A 19,853-nucleotide genomic window follows, 5' to 3' on the forward strand; every position below is an offset into this window, starting at 1 on the left:
TCTCCAGAACGCAGATGTTATTTAAATTAAATGATTAATAAATGTTGGATAAAATAAGTAATAAGTACAAGACACAGACCGTTATATAAATATAGATTAATTGTTTGGTCGAAATTATTGGTAGGGACAATTTACGGACACAATCCCCTGAATATTTGTAGGGACACGTTCCTACTGTCCCTTACCCAAATCGACCCCTTGGTGTAGTATGAATGTGATCGGCGGTTGTCCACCATTGTTACCCACAAATTGACAAAAATAAGGTTTTTGATTTTGTCCTTTATTCCTCTCACAATATACACATTTGGTCTTTGTTGTTGAAATGTATTTATAGTTGAGTATGTTGTGCACCTTTATGAGAATGTGTCTGTGTGTGTGTTTCTATGTGTGGTCAAACTGTAAACAGAACCACAAAAAATTAAATTATACAACTACTATACTATATTGTTGTTAAAAAAATATCTTACAAACATTTTAACTTCGGTTTTAGATAGTAAGCATTAAATTATATGATAATAATTCCCAATATAGTAATCCCTATAATGCTAATAGCATGAAATATTATGGTTCTCATTAAGCATTATCACTCACATGCTACAATCAACAACACATATTTCTAGAGCAGTTTCTATTTTACAAACGCATACTTAACTTTTTTTTTACCAGCTAAATTCTGAATATATTGCATGCATATTTTAACAAGCAACATAAAACGGTAAATGTCTACACAAACATCAAACACCAAACACAAATGTATAACATCAACCGCTTAGGCGCTATGGCGCTAATCACAAACAGCGATCTATATAGCCACATATAAACACTCTTAAACAACATAAGAACTACTAACCACACTGGGAATACGTAGTTTTAAGTTATAGTTGGAATTGTTATAAACCTCAGCAAGCATCAAAATGTAAAAAAAACACAGCTTTTTCTCTCAGTGAATTTCCTCACTGTCTGATTGTGTTTTCTCAGTTAAATTTCGGCAATAACAAGCCCATTCACAATTCCCATTGTGAAGAATGATATGCCAATAGAATGTTCTTTTTGTAACAGAAAAAATGCTTATTGACCCTGTCACAGGTTAACCTGTATACTATGTAGACATGGACTATGTATTATAGTCATTCTTATCACTTGTACTGTGTATTGTTTTGTTTCTTTTTGTACAGTTTTTATTTATTTTTGTCTCCTTCCCTGTAAATAATTTTGCCACCCACCATTAAAGCACCATTTTTGGGATTTAGCATTTCCCTGTTCTGGCTGATTTGATGCAAGAGACTGAATGGTGTGACGTTGTCACAAGAGCACAAGCAAAGGAACTTGCACAGGTTTCACAGCCCCTAGAGGTAAAGCCAGACTCACTTTTGGAATTACCCTTTAGCTCTGAGACTAACTTTGATGAGTCAAGTCCTCCAGAGCAGGACAGGCTGCAAGAATGTAGGTAATGGGTTAAGGAGGTAATGCAAGTCTGCAATGCTTCAGAGCAAGTTGAGAAAGGGGTAGAAGAGCCGGAGGTTGCTGTAACTGACATAAACATCCCTAACAATCTAGCCCAGCTTCAACGAGAAGACTGTACCTTAACTGAATGTTTTAAACAGGCTGAGGAAAATGAGTGTGTAGCGTCTTTGCTTGGTGAGGCTTTGGTGTGGTACAAATGGTTTTTTGTACGGATAGAGTAATAGTACCAAAGGCATACAGAAAAGAGGTGCTTGGCCATTCTATTCCCCGGGCAGGTCACTTGGCCTTTATGAAGACATTAATGCAAATTCTCAAAAGATTAAACAGGCCAAAGATGAACAGTGAGGTTTAGGAGTTCTGTAAAACATGTCCAGAATGTCAGCTCACTACTAGCCGTACCCCGGCATATGCACCTCTTATTCCACTTCCTGTAGTACACTCCATTTATGAGTCGAATACTACAAAAGGTATATCACCTGTTGGGCAAAAATAGAGTGCGGACCACACGTTACCATCCTCAGGCTGATAGCCTGGTAGAACGTTTTAACTAGACCCTAAAAACCATGCTAAGGAAGTATGTTTCTGACAAGGACTGGGATAAGTAGTTGCCATTCCTCCTCTTTGCATAAAGAGAGGTATCACAGGCGTCTACAGGCTTCTCACCATTTGAGCTTTTTTAACATGCCTACCATGTTAGAGGGCCTCTGGATGTTCTGAGGGACAGCTGGGAGGCCACCGATAAACCAAGCAAGAAAAACATTCTCTCTTATTTTCTTAAGATGAGGGAGCAACTGCAAATGAAAACAGCATGTACAAGAGAAAATATGCAGCAGCCTCAAGCACGCCAAAAGCATTGGTATGACCAATCAGCCAGATCTTGTACATTTGAACCAGATGAGAAGGTCTTGTTCCTTCCGTGAACCGCCACCTTAACGTGGTGGAGGGGTTTGAGTACCCGAGTGACCCTAGGAGCTATGTTGTCGGGGGCTGTATGCCCCTGGTAGGGTCTCCCAAGGCTAACAGGTCCTAGGCAACGAGTCAGACTAAGAGTGGTTCAAAAACCTCATATGATGAAAAAGAACTCAAGGACCGTGACGGCGCCCGGTGTGGCGCAACCGGGGCACCACCCTGGAGCCAGGCCCGGGGTCGGTGCTCGTATGCGACTGTTGGCCGGGCCTTTCCCCACAGGGTCCGGCCGGGCTCAGCCCAAAGGAGCAACGTGAGGCCGCCTTCCCGTGGGCTCACCACGTGCGGGAGGGACCATAGGGGGTCGGTGCGTAGTGGATCGGGCGGCAGTCGGAGGAGAGTGCCTCCACAGCCCGAGCCCTGGACACGGAAGCTAGCTCTAGGGACGTGGAACGTCACCTCGCTGGCGGGGAAGGAGCCTGAGATGGTGCGTGAGGTTGAGAGGTTCCGACTAGAGATAGTCGGGATCACCTCTACGAATGGCTTGGGCTCTGGAACCACACTCTTTGAGAGAGGATGGACACTACATCACTCTGGAGATGCCCATGGGGAGAGGCGGCGGGCTGGTGTGGGTCTGCTTATAGCCCCCCAGCTCTCCCGCCATGTGTTGGAGTTTACCCCGGTGAACGCGAGGGTCGTTTCCCTGCGCCTACGGGTCGGGGTTAGGTCTCTCACTGTTGTTTGTGCCAACGGGCAGAACGGCAGTGCAGAGTACCCGACCTTCTTGGAGTCTCTGGGAGGGGTGCTGGAAAGTACTCCGACTGGGGACTCCGTCGTCCTACTGGGGGACTTCAACGCCCATATCGGCAACGACAGTGACACCTGGAGGGGCGTGATTGGGAGGAACGGCCCCCCTGATCTGAACCCGAGTGGTGTTCAGTTATTGGACTTCTGTGCTGGTCACAGTTTGTCTATAACGAACACCATGTTCAAGCATAAGGGTGTCCATCAGTGCACGTGGCACCAGGACACCCTAGGCCGCAGGTCAATGATCGACTTTGTGGTCGTTTCATTTGACCTGCGACCATATGTTTTGGACACTCGGGTTAAGAGAGGGGCGGAGCTGTCAACTGATCACCACCTGGTGGTGAGTTGGATCCGATGGCAGGAGAGGAAGCTGGACAGACTCGGCAGACCCAAACGTACTGTAAGGGTCTGCTGGGAACGCCTGGCCGAGTCTCCTGTCAGAGAGATCTTTAACTCCCACCTCCGGCAGAGCTTCAACCAGATCCCGAGGGAGGCTGGAGACATTGAGTCCGAGTGGACCATGTTCTCCGCCTCCATTTGTCGAAGCGGAGCTGTGGCCGTAAGGTCTCCGGTGCCTGTCGAGGCGGGAATCCCCGAACCCGGTGGTGGACACCGGAAGTAAGGGAAACCGTCTAGCTGAAGAAGGAGTCTTATCAGGCCTGGTTGGCTTGTGGGACTCCTGAGGCAGCTGACAGGTACCGGCAGGCCAAGCGGACTGCTGCCCGGGTGGTTGTGGAGGCAAAAACTCGGGCCTGGGAGGAGTTTGGTGAGGCCATGGAGAAGGACTATCGACAGAAGAGATTCTGGCAAACCGTCCGGCGCCTCAGGAGAGGGAAACAGTGCCCTACCAACGCTGTTTACAGTGGAGGTGGGAGGCTGTTGACCTCAACTGGGGATGTCGTCTGACGGTGGAAGGAGTACTTCGAGGATCTCCTCAATCCCACCGTCACGTCCTCCATTGAGGAAGCAGAGGCTGAGGGCTCAGAGATGGACTCGTCCATCACCCAGGCCGAAGTCACTGAGGTAGTCAAGAAACTCTTCAGTGGCAAGGCACCGGGGGTGGATGAGATTCGCCCTGAGTACCTCAAGTCTCTGGATGTTGTGGGGCTGTCTTGGCTGACACGCCTCTGCAGCATCGCGTGGCGGTAGGGGACAGTGCCTCTGGGATGGCAGACCGGGGTGGTGGTCCCTCTTTTTAAGAACCGGAGGGTGTGTTCCAACTACAGGGGATCACACTTCTCAGCCTTCCCGGGAAAGTCTATGCCAGGGTACTGGAGAGGAGAATACGGCCGATAGTAGAACCTCGGATTCAGCAGGAACAGTGTGGTTTTCGTCCAGGCCGTGGAACGCTGGACCAGCTCTACACCCTCTACAGGGTACTGGAGGGTTCATGGGAGTTTGCTCAACCAATCCACATGTGTTTTGTGGATTTGGAGAAGGCATTCGACTGTGTCCCTCGTGGCATCCTGTGGGGGGTGCTTCGGGAGTATGGGGTCTGTGGTCCTTTACTAAGGGCTGTCAGGTCCCTGTACGGCCGAAGCAGGAGCTTGGTTCGCATTGCCGGCAGTAAGTCGGACTTGTTCCCAGTGCATGTCGGACTCCGGCAGGGCTGCCCTTTGTCACCGGTTCTGTTCGTAATTTTTATGGACAGAATTTCTAGGCGCAGCCGGGGGCCGGAGGGTGTCAGGTTTGGGGACGACACGATCTCGTCTCTGTTATTTGCGGATGATGTTGTCGTGTTGGCCCCTTCAAAACAGGACCTTGAGCATGCACTGGGACGGTTTTCAGCAGAGTGTGAAGCGGCTGGAATGAAAATCAGTACCTCCAAATCCGAGGCCATGGTCCTCAGTCGGAAAAGGGTGGCTTGCCCACTTCAGGTTGGTGGAGAGTTCCTTCCTCAAGTGGAGGAGTTTAAGTATCTCGGTGTCTTGTTCACGAGTGAGGGAAGGATGGAACGGGAGATTGACAGACGGATCGGTGCAGCTTCTGCAGTAATGCGGTCGATGTACCGGTCCGTCGTGGTGAAGAAAGAGCTGAGCCGCAAGGCGAAGCTCTCAATTTACCGGTCAATCTACGTTCCTACTCTCACCTATGGTCATGAGCTTTGGGTCATGACCGAAAGGACAAGATCCCGGATACAGGCGGCTGAAATGAGCTTCCTCCGCAGGGTGGCTGGGCGATCCCTTAGAGATAGGGTGAGAAGCTCGGTCACCAGGGAGGAGCTCGGAGTAGAGCCGCTGCTCCTCCACATCGAGAGGGGTCAGCTGAGGTGGCTTGGGCATCTGTTACGGATGCCTACTGGACGCCTTCCCCGGAAGGTGCTCCGGGCCCGTCCGACCGGGAGGAGACCCCGGGGAAGACCTAGGACACGCTGGTGGGACTATGTCTCCCGGCTGGCCTGGGAACGCCTCGGTGTCCCCCCGGAAGAGCTGGAGGAGGTGTCTAGGGTGAGGGATGTCTGGGCATCTCTGCTTAGACTGCTGCCCCCGCGACCCGGCCCCGGATAAGCGGTAGAAAATGAATGAGAAGGACTTGTTGTTGTTACCTACAAGTGAGCATAGACTGCTGGCTAAGTGGCAGGGTCCTTACCAAATAAAGCGGAAAGTGGGCCCTGTTACACAAGAGTTAGAGATTCCAACAAGGACACAGCCCTTGCAAATATTTCATATCAATATGCTGAAGATGCATTTCAGTCTGAATTCAAGTGGGGGGGGGGGAGACTGGAAGACATTCTAAAACTGCTGTGTTTCCATTATGTTTCTTTAATTTTTTTCATTTTGTTTATCCTATGAGTTTTACAATTATTATAACTTGTTAGAACAAGAACTCTTGATGTTTTTGAATGTTTAATCTGTGGCAACCTTTTCAGCGTGTTTGTCTGTTGGTATGCCCTGTAGGCGTAGATATATAGGCTTAAGCCTATATACTGTATATAGGCCTCAAGAGTAGTTGTGTTGGCTGTTGTTTAATTGTTCAGTGCTGTATTAATTGTCTTGGTCACTTTTTGTAAAATTTTAATATCTTTTTGTCTCCTTCAATGTAAATATATTTGCCACCCACCATTAAAGCACAATTTTGGGGATTTTCATCACCTCTTGTACAGCACGTCATTGCCTTCATTCATTCTCACCGAATGGCCGTCTTACAGACCCCCTGTGTTGCCATTTAAGAAACTTGACTTTCACATATGTGCTTTGTTTTTGTATTTACATACACTCAGGTGAAATGAAAACAAAAAGTAATTTTCAGTTAATTTATTATTATGTTATGTGATTATATCACTTCCTATTAAGTTACTTCCTGTGAGTGCTTCCTGGTTTGCAAGTAAACAGTGAGACAGACACATTGTGCTCATTTATAATCCATCGCATCCACTATAATCCATTTTAGAGGCAATGCCGTAACGTAATCTATTTGACTTTAAACATGTTAAACATTATATATTTGTTAGAATTTTGTTAAAACGATGATGTTTGATAAGTCATTACAAACGAGATAACAGTGATGCTAATAGCCATTATAGCTACTACAGCTGAGAGTGTTACATTCATTTATATTTGGATGATTAAGAAATATGTAGACATTGAATATTGTTGAATAATGCCGCACAGGCATGTTTGCTGGGAAGTAATTTAATAATTATGTATTATGATGTATAAAATAAGAAGAGTCTACATATACAATTATTTTAAGATTATAAACGCTGGGACTTACCGCTTCCCCCCGCATGGAGCGAGCAGCAGAAGATGGAGCTCCATTGATAAATATTGGTCTATAGACTAATCATTGATTAAAACTTTACAGATCAATCAAAAAGGGGGAGCGGCATACTTTTTGACATTGAACAGAACTCAGGATTAAAGATGTGCTGAACTGCCCTTTTTTATTTTATACTATTGTTTGAAGTGTGCAAATTACATTCTCGTGGTTTTTACATTTGAAAACATCAAAATCAATAAGTATTAGGCTATTTTCTACCCTCGTTTTGAGGCGGCTGGATAAACGCTCCATTTGTAAATGTCCCCTGCTATGATTGTGTGGCGATGGCATAAGGGGGAAAGGGGATAAATCAAAGCACCCTGCCGACTACGCCAAATGTGGCGATGGCATAAGGGGGAAAGGGGATAAATCAAAGCACGAGCCGACTACGCCACCCCGGATAGGTCCGGGGACCCGAAAGTAAGAGAATACCAAAAGCTCACAGGTTCATTATTGACAGGTAGCAGACGAAAAGGGAAGATGGCAAACAATTTATTTCACACGCAATCTAAATTACAAGATCAAGTTTAATTTAAAGCATTAAAAGACACAAGCCGTCATAACAATACCAAGCACGCACACATCACATAAATCATCCAACCCAGAATTGGGGAAGGTCGTCCGATTGATCCAACAACCGTTGTGCTCACTCACGTCACCACACGCCAAATGTTTCTCTGTTGTGAGCACTGCAAACCAATCAACCACAGCACAGAACCACACACAGAGGATCTCGGCCACGACCAATTCCCCAACTCTGGAACGAAAAGAAAATTAATAAACTCAACACAAAACAAATAAAACAAATCACTTTAAACAGAACGAATTGAAACAAAGTCAATTCAAACGAAACGAATTAAACCAAAATCAATTTAAACAAAACAAATTAAACCAAAATCACTCAGCAAAACGAATTGAAACAAAATCACTTTAAACAAAACAAATTAAACCAAAATCACTCAGCAAAACGAATTGAAACAAAATCACTTTAAACAAAACAAATTAAACCAAAATCACTCAGCAAAACGAATTGAAACAAAATCACTTTAAAAAAAAACGAATTAAACAAAAAATCAATTTAAACAAAACAAATGAAACCAAAATCACGAAGCAAAACGAATTGAAACAAAATCACTTTAAACAAAACGAATTAAACAAAAAATCAATTTAAACAAAACAAATGAAACCAAAATCACGAAGCAAAATGAATTGAAACAAAATTACTTTAAACAAAACGAATTAACCCCAAATAACATTGATACGAATTACTCGCGTATCATCCTCTAGTCCGGTAATCACCCCTCTCCTAGTCCTCCAAGAGAGAGAGTTCGATGTCGTGCCTTTAGACACGCAAAACGCGTCACCGAAGCACGTCGACAGACACAAATGGCTATTATGCACTAGATGTATGCCAGCTAAATGGGAATAGTCCTCTGCACCAACCCGGGACAAAGACACTGTCCCAGGCACGCCAACAAGAGAAAGAGCGAAAGGGAAATCACGTGAATAAACACGTCTCTACGAACTGTCCATTTCGGTCCGGAACAATCAACTTCATGTATCTGCTACACCGTAAGATGGCAAAGAACGGTAAGTTGGGTGAATCAGTGCGAACAGTGGTGACACTTGTCTATTTCGGAAACACTCCAGTTCAGGCAGTCATTATACATGCAGGTACGATAGCGCTACTCCATAAGGGAGAATCACAGCCCCAAATAGCGCCGGCATCAGCCTGCGAACTGGCGTTGGCTCAGCCTGCTGCAACACCTCCAACACCCCAAGTCACTGCAGAAATATAACAACAAATGAATTTAGAGGGAAAATACATTCCCACAACCTCATACGTGAAAATTGAGTAACACACCTGCAGCTAATGACCCGTAATGTACCACACACTTGACGCGGATTTATGGCTCACGAAAATACACAGCCATTCACAAATGCCCGCAGTACTCCTCAACCACACTGAAATTTAAATGCATCTCCATTTACCCTGTTCGACAATAACAATTTAACTGCCACTGGTAGATCTTACCTCTTGGACGCGTAGCCCAACCCACCGGAAATAACGGTACTTCCCGAAGCCCTATAGGACACACCTGTGTGGCATGCCAGTCCTATCTACCTTTATACCCCTGGACCGTACCATTTCCTCAAACATGGGTAGATCATGCGATCACATCACCACAATCGGATAGCAGTTTGCGTTGTAAACTTAGTTGGAGCCATCTGTGAATTTGGTTGGACACGTAACGTTAGGTTACACATTAGCCATATTCACACGGGATTAGTGTTATCCTTGTGTCCTTGTGTGACTTAGAAATGACCTCCCCACATCTGTATGTGGCGCAGTCGCACTGGATGTGAAGCCTGTGATTTTACTCAAATTTAGAAACTTATTTCCCTGATGTCTTGGCTTTGCATATAGTTTGTATAGCCTATAGTTGTATGGCCGATTCGTATGGGATTAATATCAAGACAACCTCTGCAAATATTACAACTGATTAGAGGCCCACAGGTAATACTAATCCCTTGCAAATATGGCTATTATTAAGGCATACCAAGCGATCTCTAACAAAGCAATAGTAACGCATACTAAAACTATGTTTTACTCATATCAGATCCAATATTGACGGCACAGCACTGCTTTTTAATTTTAGTCTCTCTGCAAATCCAGCATCAATCTGAGCCTTGTTCATAAACAAACTCTCAATGTTTTACCTGCGTGAGCTAGAAGGTCTTTAAAAATAAACTTTAGCATTACTAATGTCGGAATCTGAAGGAAGGATGCAGTGACTGTATTCTTTCACAACCAGGCACTCACAATATTTTGTGACCTTTAGCAGCATGATTATTGCTAGCTCGCTCTATCTGGTTCCATGCCATGTTCCTTCAGTAATGTCATGCACTAACCAGTGGGTGGGGCTAGAGAAGTAGCCCTTGATATTTTTCTGTGGAGCTGGTGTTTAACCTTTCTATCGATAGGTGCATTCCAGGACCTGCGGTTTGCTGAGCCTGGTGTCAATAACAGTTGTAATCTCAGTAACAAGGGCGTTTTCAGTTCTGACACTTACGTTCTTAACTCGACAACGAAGCCAGAAAGCAGCGAAAGTATAATGGACATACACGCACGTGAGAAAGTCTTCAGCAAACTGGCCACGCTTTACAAAGGATAAGGGGATTCAACCAGCGAGTTCACGGAGATGGGAAAAACAGTGAGTGACATGATGGACAGGGTCACAGCATTGGAACAGTCAAATGAGTGTATGGCCAAAGACTACAAGAAACTAGTAGAAGCTGGAGCTAAAGTCAGAATTTGAGAATCTTGGATGTCCCTGAAGCAGCAGATGCAGGAAAACTGGCTCGTTTCATGAAAGATTTTGTAATGGAGCTATTCAGGGCTGATGCACTGGGAGATTCACCCATGACGGTAGATCGCGCACACAGAACACTTGCGCCCAAAGCAAAACCGGGAAAATGACCCAGAGCGATCATTGTGTGTTTTAATTACTAACAAAGGTCGACTCTCCTACAAAGGATCACCTGTGCATATCTTCCCCGACATCATTCCAGAGGTTGGAAAACTCTGTGAGGAGTTGGGATTGAGCTGCTGGGATAACCTTCAGTCTATACTACCCAGCCAAACTGGCAATTACCATAGATGGAATCAGGTATACGTTCGAACACCCCTGAGATGCAGAAAAAATTCTCGAGGAAAAAACTCAAGCCTAAATTAATGAGCACAATGTAAACATGGACACGAATGTGTCGTTTTTGGTATTAAGCACTTAACGTATTTTTCTTTCATTAAGTATACCTCAATCGAAAGAATCGTGAGAATAAGTGCTACTCTAACATGGGAATATGTTGAAGTCAAACAAAAAAATGAAAATAATGCATACTAAATCCTTGCTTTTAAAAACCCTGCTTTCTCATACGTAGCACCTAAACTCTGGAATAGCCTTCCCGACACTTTTCAAGGGTAAGACACACTCTCCCAATTTAAATCTAGATTAAAGACACATCTTTTCAGCCAAGCATTCAATTAATGCAAAATATGCTAAATTTACTAGAATAAATTAACTTGTTCTATAAACACCATGTACTGTGTTTTAAATTTTTTGTGCTTTTCAGTTTTTCTTATTTTCTCCTGTAAAGCTGCTTTTGGAACAATTCACATTGTGAAAAGTGCTATTGTAGTGAGGTAGGCGGGACGAGAGCCAGGATTCGAGGCCGGTGCATGAGTGATTACGAGCGTCAGCTGTACGCACACCGGTCTCGTATCACGGAGGAGATTGGGAGCATAAGAGGACGAGTGACCGGACCGTCTGTGAGAGAGGACTTTATGTTATGGTTTGTGTGTGTGGCCTGCAGTCGCCTGTGAGAGGGCTGCCGGCTGTCTATTTACGTTTGATTTTATTAATTAAAAGTCTATTTTATGTTCGACGGTTCCCGTCTTCTTCCTTCCCTTTTATTGAACATGTTACAGCTATGTAAGTAAAATTGAATTGAATTGAATAAAAAGTAAAAAAAACAGGTCTAAGTGGCAAGTCAGATATTGTTACCTCCTTTTGAATGATATGATGGGTGAAGGGGTTTCCTTAATTGGTTCTGTTCTGCTTTGAATAATAGATGCTATGTTCGATGGCATTATGGTTCGAGTTTTTAGTTGTTGTTTAAATAGTGTATTTTGGCAGTTTTCTTCCGCTTTCTTTCTCATGTTATCCTTTTCCCCGGCAAGATTCTCCCTTAGCAACATTATCATGAATTCAGGACCAAGACTGCAGAGAAAGTATATTCTGGTAAAGAGCACTCTGTTAAGTTTATCCCCTGGAATTGTAAAGGGCTTAATTGGGCTATAAAGAGAGGTGATTAGCTCATCTTGACCGACTGGGCGCTGACATTACTTTTCTACAGGAAACCCATATTAAAAACAAATATTAGGGTCAACTGAGAGGTAGATGGGTGGGGCAATTTTTTCACTCTAACTTAAATTTAAAAACTAAAGGCACTGCTATCCTTATAGAGAAAAAATACACAATTGAATGCAACAAAAGTAATTTCAGACACCAAAGTGCATTACATAATAGTAGTTGGTATACTCTTTAATACACCTGTATTGTTATCTTATATTTATGCTCCCAACATAGACGATGAAAAATGTATTGCAAAAATGTTGAATACTCTTCCTAATCTAGATACACCTCCATTGATAATGGGGGGTGAATTTAATTCCGTATTAGACCCAAGCTTAGATAGATCCTCAAACAGAACAGTGCCCCCACATAAATCAGCAAAATCACTACCAACATTCAATAAAACCATTAAAATAATAGACCCATGGAGATTCGCATCTCAAATCAACGAAAATATTACTTCTTTTCACCGGTCCATCACTCTTGTTCTTGGATAGATTTTTTTTTTGAGTGCTCCAGCTCACCCCAAGCTTGTTTCAGAGTTTCCCCAAAAAGTCCACTACTCATTGGCGCAAGATAACACCTCTTACTCCTGGGAGAGTCCCATCATTATCTTGTCTGCCCCTGTCTGCTTCCAAGTGTTCTTCATTGCCTGTGTTTTCCAGAGACAATATTTCCTATCATATACATCGTATACTACTGGTAGATGCGTTTCTTCACATAAAATCAAAATTGATGTAAATATATTTGTGTGTTTAAGCAGTTTTTACAATGAGACATCGACACTTCTTTCTTCAACTATTTCCACATCAAAATGCTTAACTACCATTCATGCGTTCGTTCAAATGTTAATAACTGACAAATGGTGTAAACAGTTAAATAAAACATAATTGAGAATGCATGTCTCTAACAAGTATTGAGTCAATAAATGATACATTGTCCATGTTTAGTTGTTTTAATTTTAGTTGGATTCATTTATATAGCACAATTAAACACAACAAAAAGTTGACCAATGTGCTTTACAGAAAACTGAAAAAATGCACATAAACAACATAAACTATCTATATAAACAACTTACGACACATTCTCACACACCATTGAATTAAGAATCCAGCTAGAATTGGCCTACAGACCCAAACACCAGTTCCAGTAGATGCAGCTTCACGTGCTTCTTAAAAAAGTCTAAGGATGGGGCAAGCCCGAGATGGAGAGACAAGTTGTTCCAAATCTTAGGGGCTGCAACGGCCCAATCTCTGCTTGACTTTAATCTAGTCCTAGGAATGTCCAAGATCATCTGATTGAGTGATCTAAGATCTTTAAAGATCTATTAAATGAGGCAGAGCTTTGAAAACCAGAATCAACAATTTCAGATAAATTCTGTATTGTACCGGCAGCCAGTGAAGTGAGATTTAAATCTGTGTAATATGCTCCTTTTGTCTGGTAACAGTTACAAGTCTTGGACTTACACCATTATACAGGGTTACAAAAGACTAACTGTACAAAAATAAAAGAATGTTGTGTAGGAAAGAATGCAAAGATTTGTTTGCAAAGATTTGATGCCTATGTCTATTTATGGATAACATGTAGTTACATTCTATAGGCGGCTATAATGTTTCAATGTAGTCTGCTGATGTTAAAACGTCCTTGTCTGGTTTATTCAGATTTTTGGGGACCTACTGCACATTGACTGGCAATTGTATTGCTTTTATACTGCAGTATGGAGTATGATTTACTCACTGTAGACATTTACTTCCTGATGTACATTATTGAACTCTTTATAGCCTGAACAGCACAAGCAGTGCACAGTTGTCCAGAGATGGTCATCGGGGGAGTTTTGCCAAGTTTGGTGAGTGAGTGAGTGAGTGAGTGAGTGAGTGAGTGAGTGAGTGAGTGAGTGAGTGAGTGAGTGAGTGAGTGAGTGAGTGAGTGAGTGAGTGGCAAGTTATTACTCACCAGCACCATCGGCAAGTTTAAACACTTTATCTAATCATAGTGAGAAAGGCACAAACATACAGGAATCCATTAGGTCAATATCCTCAAAATGTGGTCTCACCAGCCCCACTCAGAGCCCAGCCCCACATAACCCTGCTCTGCAGAGCAATCACCTGAGCCCACCGCGAACTGAGTGCCAGAACCTGCCACAATCATTGAGCCATCAGGGGTGACTGTGCTGAGGATTGTGCCTGAGCCTCACAGCATGTCTGACCAGGAGTGAGAGATGGCTGCATGGCACACGACAGTGGATTAAACAGTGGAATGGAATGGAAGAAAGCCCTGCCCACTGCACCAACGTTGAAGGTGGGCAATCACTGGACTCGTGGGAATGTATTAATTTATATTATGATTTGTCTTGTCTATTACCACAATCTTATGAACTTCCCATCTGCATTGAACTGCCTGTCTGCCCCGAACAGCCTGACGGTCCTGCAACCTATACAGAGGTAGTTCCCCTGTTCCCGGGTTCTGTGTGTTGTCATCCCACAACCCCCTAGCAACACCTTGGTCCTCAGTTGCTCCGCAGCAGGCTCCTGGATCTTCGCCAAGGTCGCTTGAGCTGTCGGCTTGCTGTCACCCTTGTCGGCTCTCCGCCTCGGGCTCCACCTCCGCCTCCATCGGTCAGCCCCCTGGAGTCGCTGGCCCTTCCTTTACCATGGCTCCTCCCTCTATTGGCTCCACCGTGGGTCACCTTCCTGGCTGCAGCCTGGGTCCCACCTGACTCCTGCTCTGGCTCTCTCCTGTCTCCATCCTAGCTCCTCCCAACATCATCACCACCCTGGTTATGTCTGTTTCTGCACTGGTTCCATCCTCTATAACTCTGCCATGGTCATCTGCCTGCCTTTACCACCGTTAGTGGAGGTCGCGCCTTGTCGGGTGTGGGACTTCAATTCCCACAACCATCTGCACCCGTTAACCATATTTGATTACACCCGCACCTGGTGCACATTATTTAACTATCTATATACTTACCCACTTCACTTACTCACTGTCAGGTATTGTTGTGTTTATGTTGTGCTGCATGTGTTCCCTGCCATATTGTCTTCTTGTATTACCATGGAAATATATGATATCGGAGTATCTTTGTCTATCGAGCCTTCTTCTGCATGTGCACGCATTACAGCAGGTGTATTACATTGTCTTTTGTTATTTAATTATGTTTTTTAGGAAAAACTAATGACAATAATGCAATATATTTGGGAAAAATGTGAAGATTTTGTTATAGTTCATTTAAAGCTTACATTGGTTCCACCACGTGAAATCATTTAGTGGTTAAAACAACTCAAAACAAACAAACATGTTATTGATTTGTTATTCGTAACCCACAGCACACTGCTCCCAGGTCAGATGTACACAATAGACGTAGTTACACAAAGTGGTTTGCGCCCTGAAGACCTGCCATCAACCAGCAAATCTGCTGGGCCATTCCACTTTTGGACTAGTAAGTATTGCTCCAGCTTTGTGTTACAAACACATGCATCTCTGTCATAACACCACTTTCCTGTCCCCTCCATTAGGACCCCTCCCTCCTCAGAATCTTTCTATCTTCAGTATCACAGCTACCACTGCCCGGGTCACATGGGACCGTCATCCTCAAAGTCTTCCAGATGGCTTTGTTGTAAATATTACTCAAGGCCTCACCACTCGTAGCCGCTATCTGCCAGATGGAAGCTTAGGGACATACACCTTTCGTGACCTTGCTCCAGGACAGCATTGCCATCTAGCCCTAACCTCTGTACACAAAACAGACAAGGACAACATTGAAAGTGTTCCTCAACATCTAGCCTTCACCACATGTGATTCACCGTTAATCAATATTACTATCTACTCTAAGACGTTGTCGCTGTGTTGACCTGTCTGTGTATCTTCTATTGCACAGTACCAATTTTAAAGGACCAAAGTAGAGGTGACAGACTTCAGGGAGGACAGAATTATCGAGTCAGACAGCTTTGGACACAATTTAAAGATGGAGGCACAGTCGACAAAACAGAACCCTTCGAGGATCCATTAAGGTAGAATACTTAACAGATAAAGTACCGTAATCATTGATGTGTTATTAAAACCCTATTTGTACAATCAGTTCTTTGTGTTATTTCCCTTCAGATACACAGAGCTTATTGATGGTAGGGGGAGGATAACAGCCAAATTTACCAGCCTTCCACATAAAACCAGCAGACACCGTACAAGTCTGTATTTATTGTCATCACAAAATGTAGAATGCATTGTTTTTGAAAAATATTATTTTAGTTTAAATCATATTGAATTGTAATCAAATCATCTGGTTTACTCATATTCATTTGTTATTTACAACCATTTTGATACATGACTTTTGCTCTTGTTGCCAAAGATTTAAAAGTCTGTTAAATTCTTAAATGTATGTTATCCAACTTGATTTTTTACTGCTTGCCATGTTTTATTAAGCAGAGCCAGATCCTCCAATTAGATTGGAAAAGCTGGAGATAACCACCAACAAGGTCAATCTAGCTTTGGAAATTCCAGAAGTAACAAAAAATGAATCTGGTAGGTGATGTTTCAGTAAAGTTTATTAGTTTATTTAGTTTTTTAATTCAATTAAATATAATTAAGTTGGTATTTGTATTCTGTATCTGATACCAGCGGAGAAGAAAACTGAGTAACATTTTTCCTTAGGATTTCAAAATATACACTGTATTAGCTGAAAAACAATGTAACCAAATTAATATAACACACAAACAATTTTGTGTTTAATTGTGTCATGAACTGCTCCGAGACTTGGAGGTGAGATCCAATTGCAGCTTTATTAGCGGGCAATCCAACGGCGTAATCCAGATAACAAGCAAGGGTCATACACAGACAGGCAGTCCAAACAAAGAAACAAACAAAACAGGCAGGGACCAGAGGCAAAAGCGTAATCAGAGAACAAGGCAAAAAATCCAAAAACCAGGGAACCAGGGAACCAGGGAACCAGGGAACCAGGGAACCAGGGAACCAGGGAACCAGGGAACCAGGGAACCAGGGAACCAGGGAAATGCAGTATAAACAGAACATTACTTCGCAAAGAATGGGTGTGTGGAAGTGGTATATATGTGTGTATGTGAATGATATGCAGGTATGTGTGCAATCAGCGCTGATGAGTCCGGGTAGTGAGTTATGGGAAATGTAGTTTGTGAGTGAGTGAAAAGTCATGTGGAGTGCCCTCTGGTGGTTCTCAGGGGCACTCCAGCTGGTGACCGTTACAATTTGTAACTATCAAGCAAATCTGTAGATTTTGGAGTGCAGTAAAAAATTTAGAACTATTGCCAATGTTTTAAGTATTCAGATTGAAAAGTATTTGTGTTTGACTTTGTATAAAAACATTTTTTTAATGCAGAGTCATCCCAAGACTGCAGAGCTCAAGCCTGCCAAAATGGTGGGACATGTGTTCAGCTGAACGAGTTATTTAGCTGCAACTGTGCCACTTATTTTAAGGGCAGGTGGTGTGAGCTATGTAAGTATGATCATATTTGTTAAGCATGCATGCAAACACACATCAATGAAAATTACATCAATAATTTTTTTTGTTCTGTTACACACAGATTGCCTGCGTTTGTCTCATCCATGTACTCGGCTTTACTCTGAAACAAAGAGCGTGCCTGTGTGGGAAGATGGTGTCTGCCATTATTTGTAAGTGTCTACTGTCTGACAGTGTTAGCAATGCAGAAGTCTTCACTGTGGGTCTATTGTCCTTATTATTTTATTCTAATCCGTTAGATGTAACGAGTGCTTGTTTTCACCTATCAGGTACAAAAGAACATATAAAGTTCAGCAGGATGTTTGTTTTAGAGAGATCTGTGAGCCTTTGCTGCCATCGGAAACTCCAAGTAAGTAGAAGATATACTAACTTTAATCGATTTTGTGTAGATGATGTGTGAATACAAGAATTTTGTACTTTGCAAACAGGAAGAATTTATTAATACTCATTCTGTCTCATTTTTAGGAACACTATACTAATCCTGAGTAGGTCCCTACTCTCAAAACAGCCTAAATTCTTCAAGGCATGGATGCAATAAGATATTGGAAACATTCATTTGAAATTCTGGTACTGTAATTTCTGCATATTTGTCAGCTACTGTACCCATTTCCCACCTCCTGCACTGTTGACACACAGCTGATTGAGTCCATGGATTCATGCTGTTGACATAAAAGTTTGACTGTACCGTGTGCTGACTGCAGCCCCAGCTTTCTGTTCTTGGCTGAAAGAACTGAAACTCAAGCATCATTTATGCTGTTGTAGCCAATCCAACTGACACTTTGAAGAGGTTTTGTGTATTTTGCATTTCTTTTTGCCAGACAAGATTACAGAGGGGTTATCTACGTTCCCAGAGATTTTCTATCATCTTAAAGCAAACTGGTCTCTGTTGTCATTCCCTTATATATACTGTACAGTATATGATGAGTCAAGTGTACATTTCTAGGAGATAATAAACAGTTAAAGAAATACTCAAACCAGCCTGTAATGTCACGATTTAACATTCTGTAATAAATTTTCTTCTGAATCTAGTTGTTGATCACACATAACTAACTGAATTGGAAATTTGCATATTTGCATGAATAAGTTGTGTTCCTAAAAAAGTGCTTAGTACGTGTGTGTATACAGTGGGGACAAAAATATTAGCCCCCTTGGTGAATATGGGCAAAGAATGCTGTGAAAAGAACTTTTCACAAAAATCCAATGTTTCATTGAAGAAAAAAAAGGAGTCACATGGGATCTCTGAAGAAGATGGCTGCATACAGTAGTTGTATAGCTCTGTAGGCCCACCAATATTTTAAACTTATCCGAGCATATTCACTCCACATTTTGTTACAATTGTTGTCCCTGGTGATGGTAAATCTTTGGGGAATAAAAGGTGCCTTAATTAGCAGATGTCGACATCCACATCTAAGTATTTTAAAGGGATTTCGACGGGCTGCATGGCGACGAGACGGACGTTGCCATCACCTCAGCGGAAAAGATCAAGTTTCAAAGATAGAAAACTTACTATCCGTAAGGAAGTAAAATGAACTCTACCTTATAAGGGGTGGCGACAGATGTGTCATCAATCAAAGAGGCTGTCACCGATCTCAAAAACTCAATTTAATCCAGGGCAGGCTGGACGAAGCAGAGGACTTTCCAAGACTCTCACCTCGAAGCTTGTCGGTGAAGGCGAGTACGTGTATAAAATCCTGGGAATTGATTAGGACGGAATAATTGAAAGGGTACTTCGCGCTATCACTCCTAGACCCGATGCTGATCGACCACCAAGAATAGTTTTGATAGTTTCTGAGTATGTCACCCAGGGAGAAAGTCAATGTAAAATACACGCAGACATATCCAGTCCTTACTCCATTTTACATGGCAAGGGAAAGAATAGGGTGTTTAAATCGAGTGCTGATGCGGAGTATTTCATTAAAGAACAATGCGGGCACCAAAATAACAGGGCCAAATGTTTGTTGCAAGAACGCCGGATTAATTTACGACCAAACAAAATGGGGTGATGATCCTAATAAATAAGAGACTTAAATTTGTAAAGCTAATGGAAGCTAAAGACGATACTGGCAGGATTACATGTTTATAAACTCTCATTAATGGACTTAAAGTGGCAAATGTAAATGTAAAGCACAATGATACTATAAATGATTTAAGATGTACACTGGCGGAAGTCCATGAACACTTTTAAACACCAATAAAATAACTTTGTATTTGACCCTGTACTCGATAGGGAGCCAGTGCAGAGCAGCCAGCACCGGAGAGATACTGGAGTATTTTCTATTTCCAGTCAGCAGCCTAGCAGCAGATTTCTACACTAGCTGCACCCATGAAAAAAGGTTCTTAGATAAACACAAATAAAGTGAATTCCAATAATCCGACAAGATAAATGCATGGATCACAATTTCCAAATCTGAAAAGGATAGAAAACCCTTAAAACTGTCAATCCCCCTAAAATGAAAAGATTTGGTCTTCATTGTGGAAGAATCTTGAAATTTGTATATGCAAAACAGGGGTGTTTT

General features: G+C 42.7%; 1 protein-coding gene across 1 annotated transcript in view; it reads left to right on the forward strand.

Annotated features, from left to right (window-relative positions):
- sned1 (sushi, nidogen and EGF-like domains 1) overlaps positions 1 to 18,364 on the forward strand; it is a 76,436-nt gene extending 58,072 nt beyond the window's left edge. Inside the window, exons 21-29 of the mRNA XM_079460644.1 lie at positions 15,176 to 15,288; positions 15,365 to 15,643; positions 15,727 to 15,859; positions 15,951 to 16,033; positions 16,272 to 16,367; positions 17,197 to 17,313; positions 17,402 to 17,489; positions 17,607 to 17,686; positions 17,803 to 18,364. Coding sequence (XP_079316770.1) covers positions 15,176 to 15,288; positions 15,365 to 15,643; positions 15,727 to 15,859; positions 15,951 to 16,033; positions 16,272 to 16,367; positions 17,197 to 17,313; positions 17,402 to 17,489; positions 17,607 to 17,686; positions 17,803 to 17,816 — 1,003 coding nt within the window. The 3' untranslated portion in view covers positions 17,817 to 18,364. The remainder of the gene's footprint in view (positions 1 to 15,175; positions 15,289 to 15,364; positions 15,644 to 15,726; positions 15,860 to 15,950; positions 16,034 to 16,271; positions 16,368 to 17,196; positions 17,314 to 17,401; positions 17,490 to 17,606; positions 17,687 to 17,802) is intronic.
- The last annotated feature ends 1,489 nt before the right edge of the window (positions 18,365 to 19,853 follow it).

This window comes from Barbatula barbatula (assembly GCF_947034865.1).
Source record: "Barbatula barbatula genome assembly, chromosome: 7".
In the NCBI taxonomy this organism is placed as follows: Eukaryota; Metazoa; Chordata; class Actinopteri; order Cypriniformes; family Nemacheilidae; genus Barbatula; species Barbatula barbatula.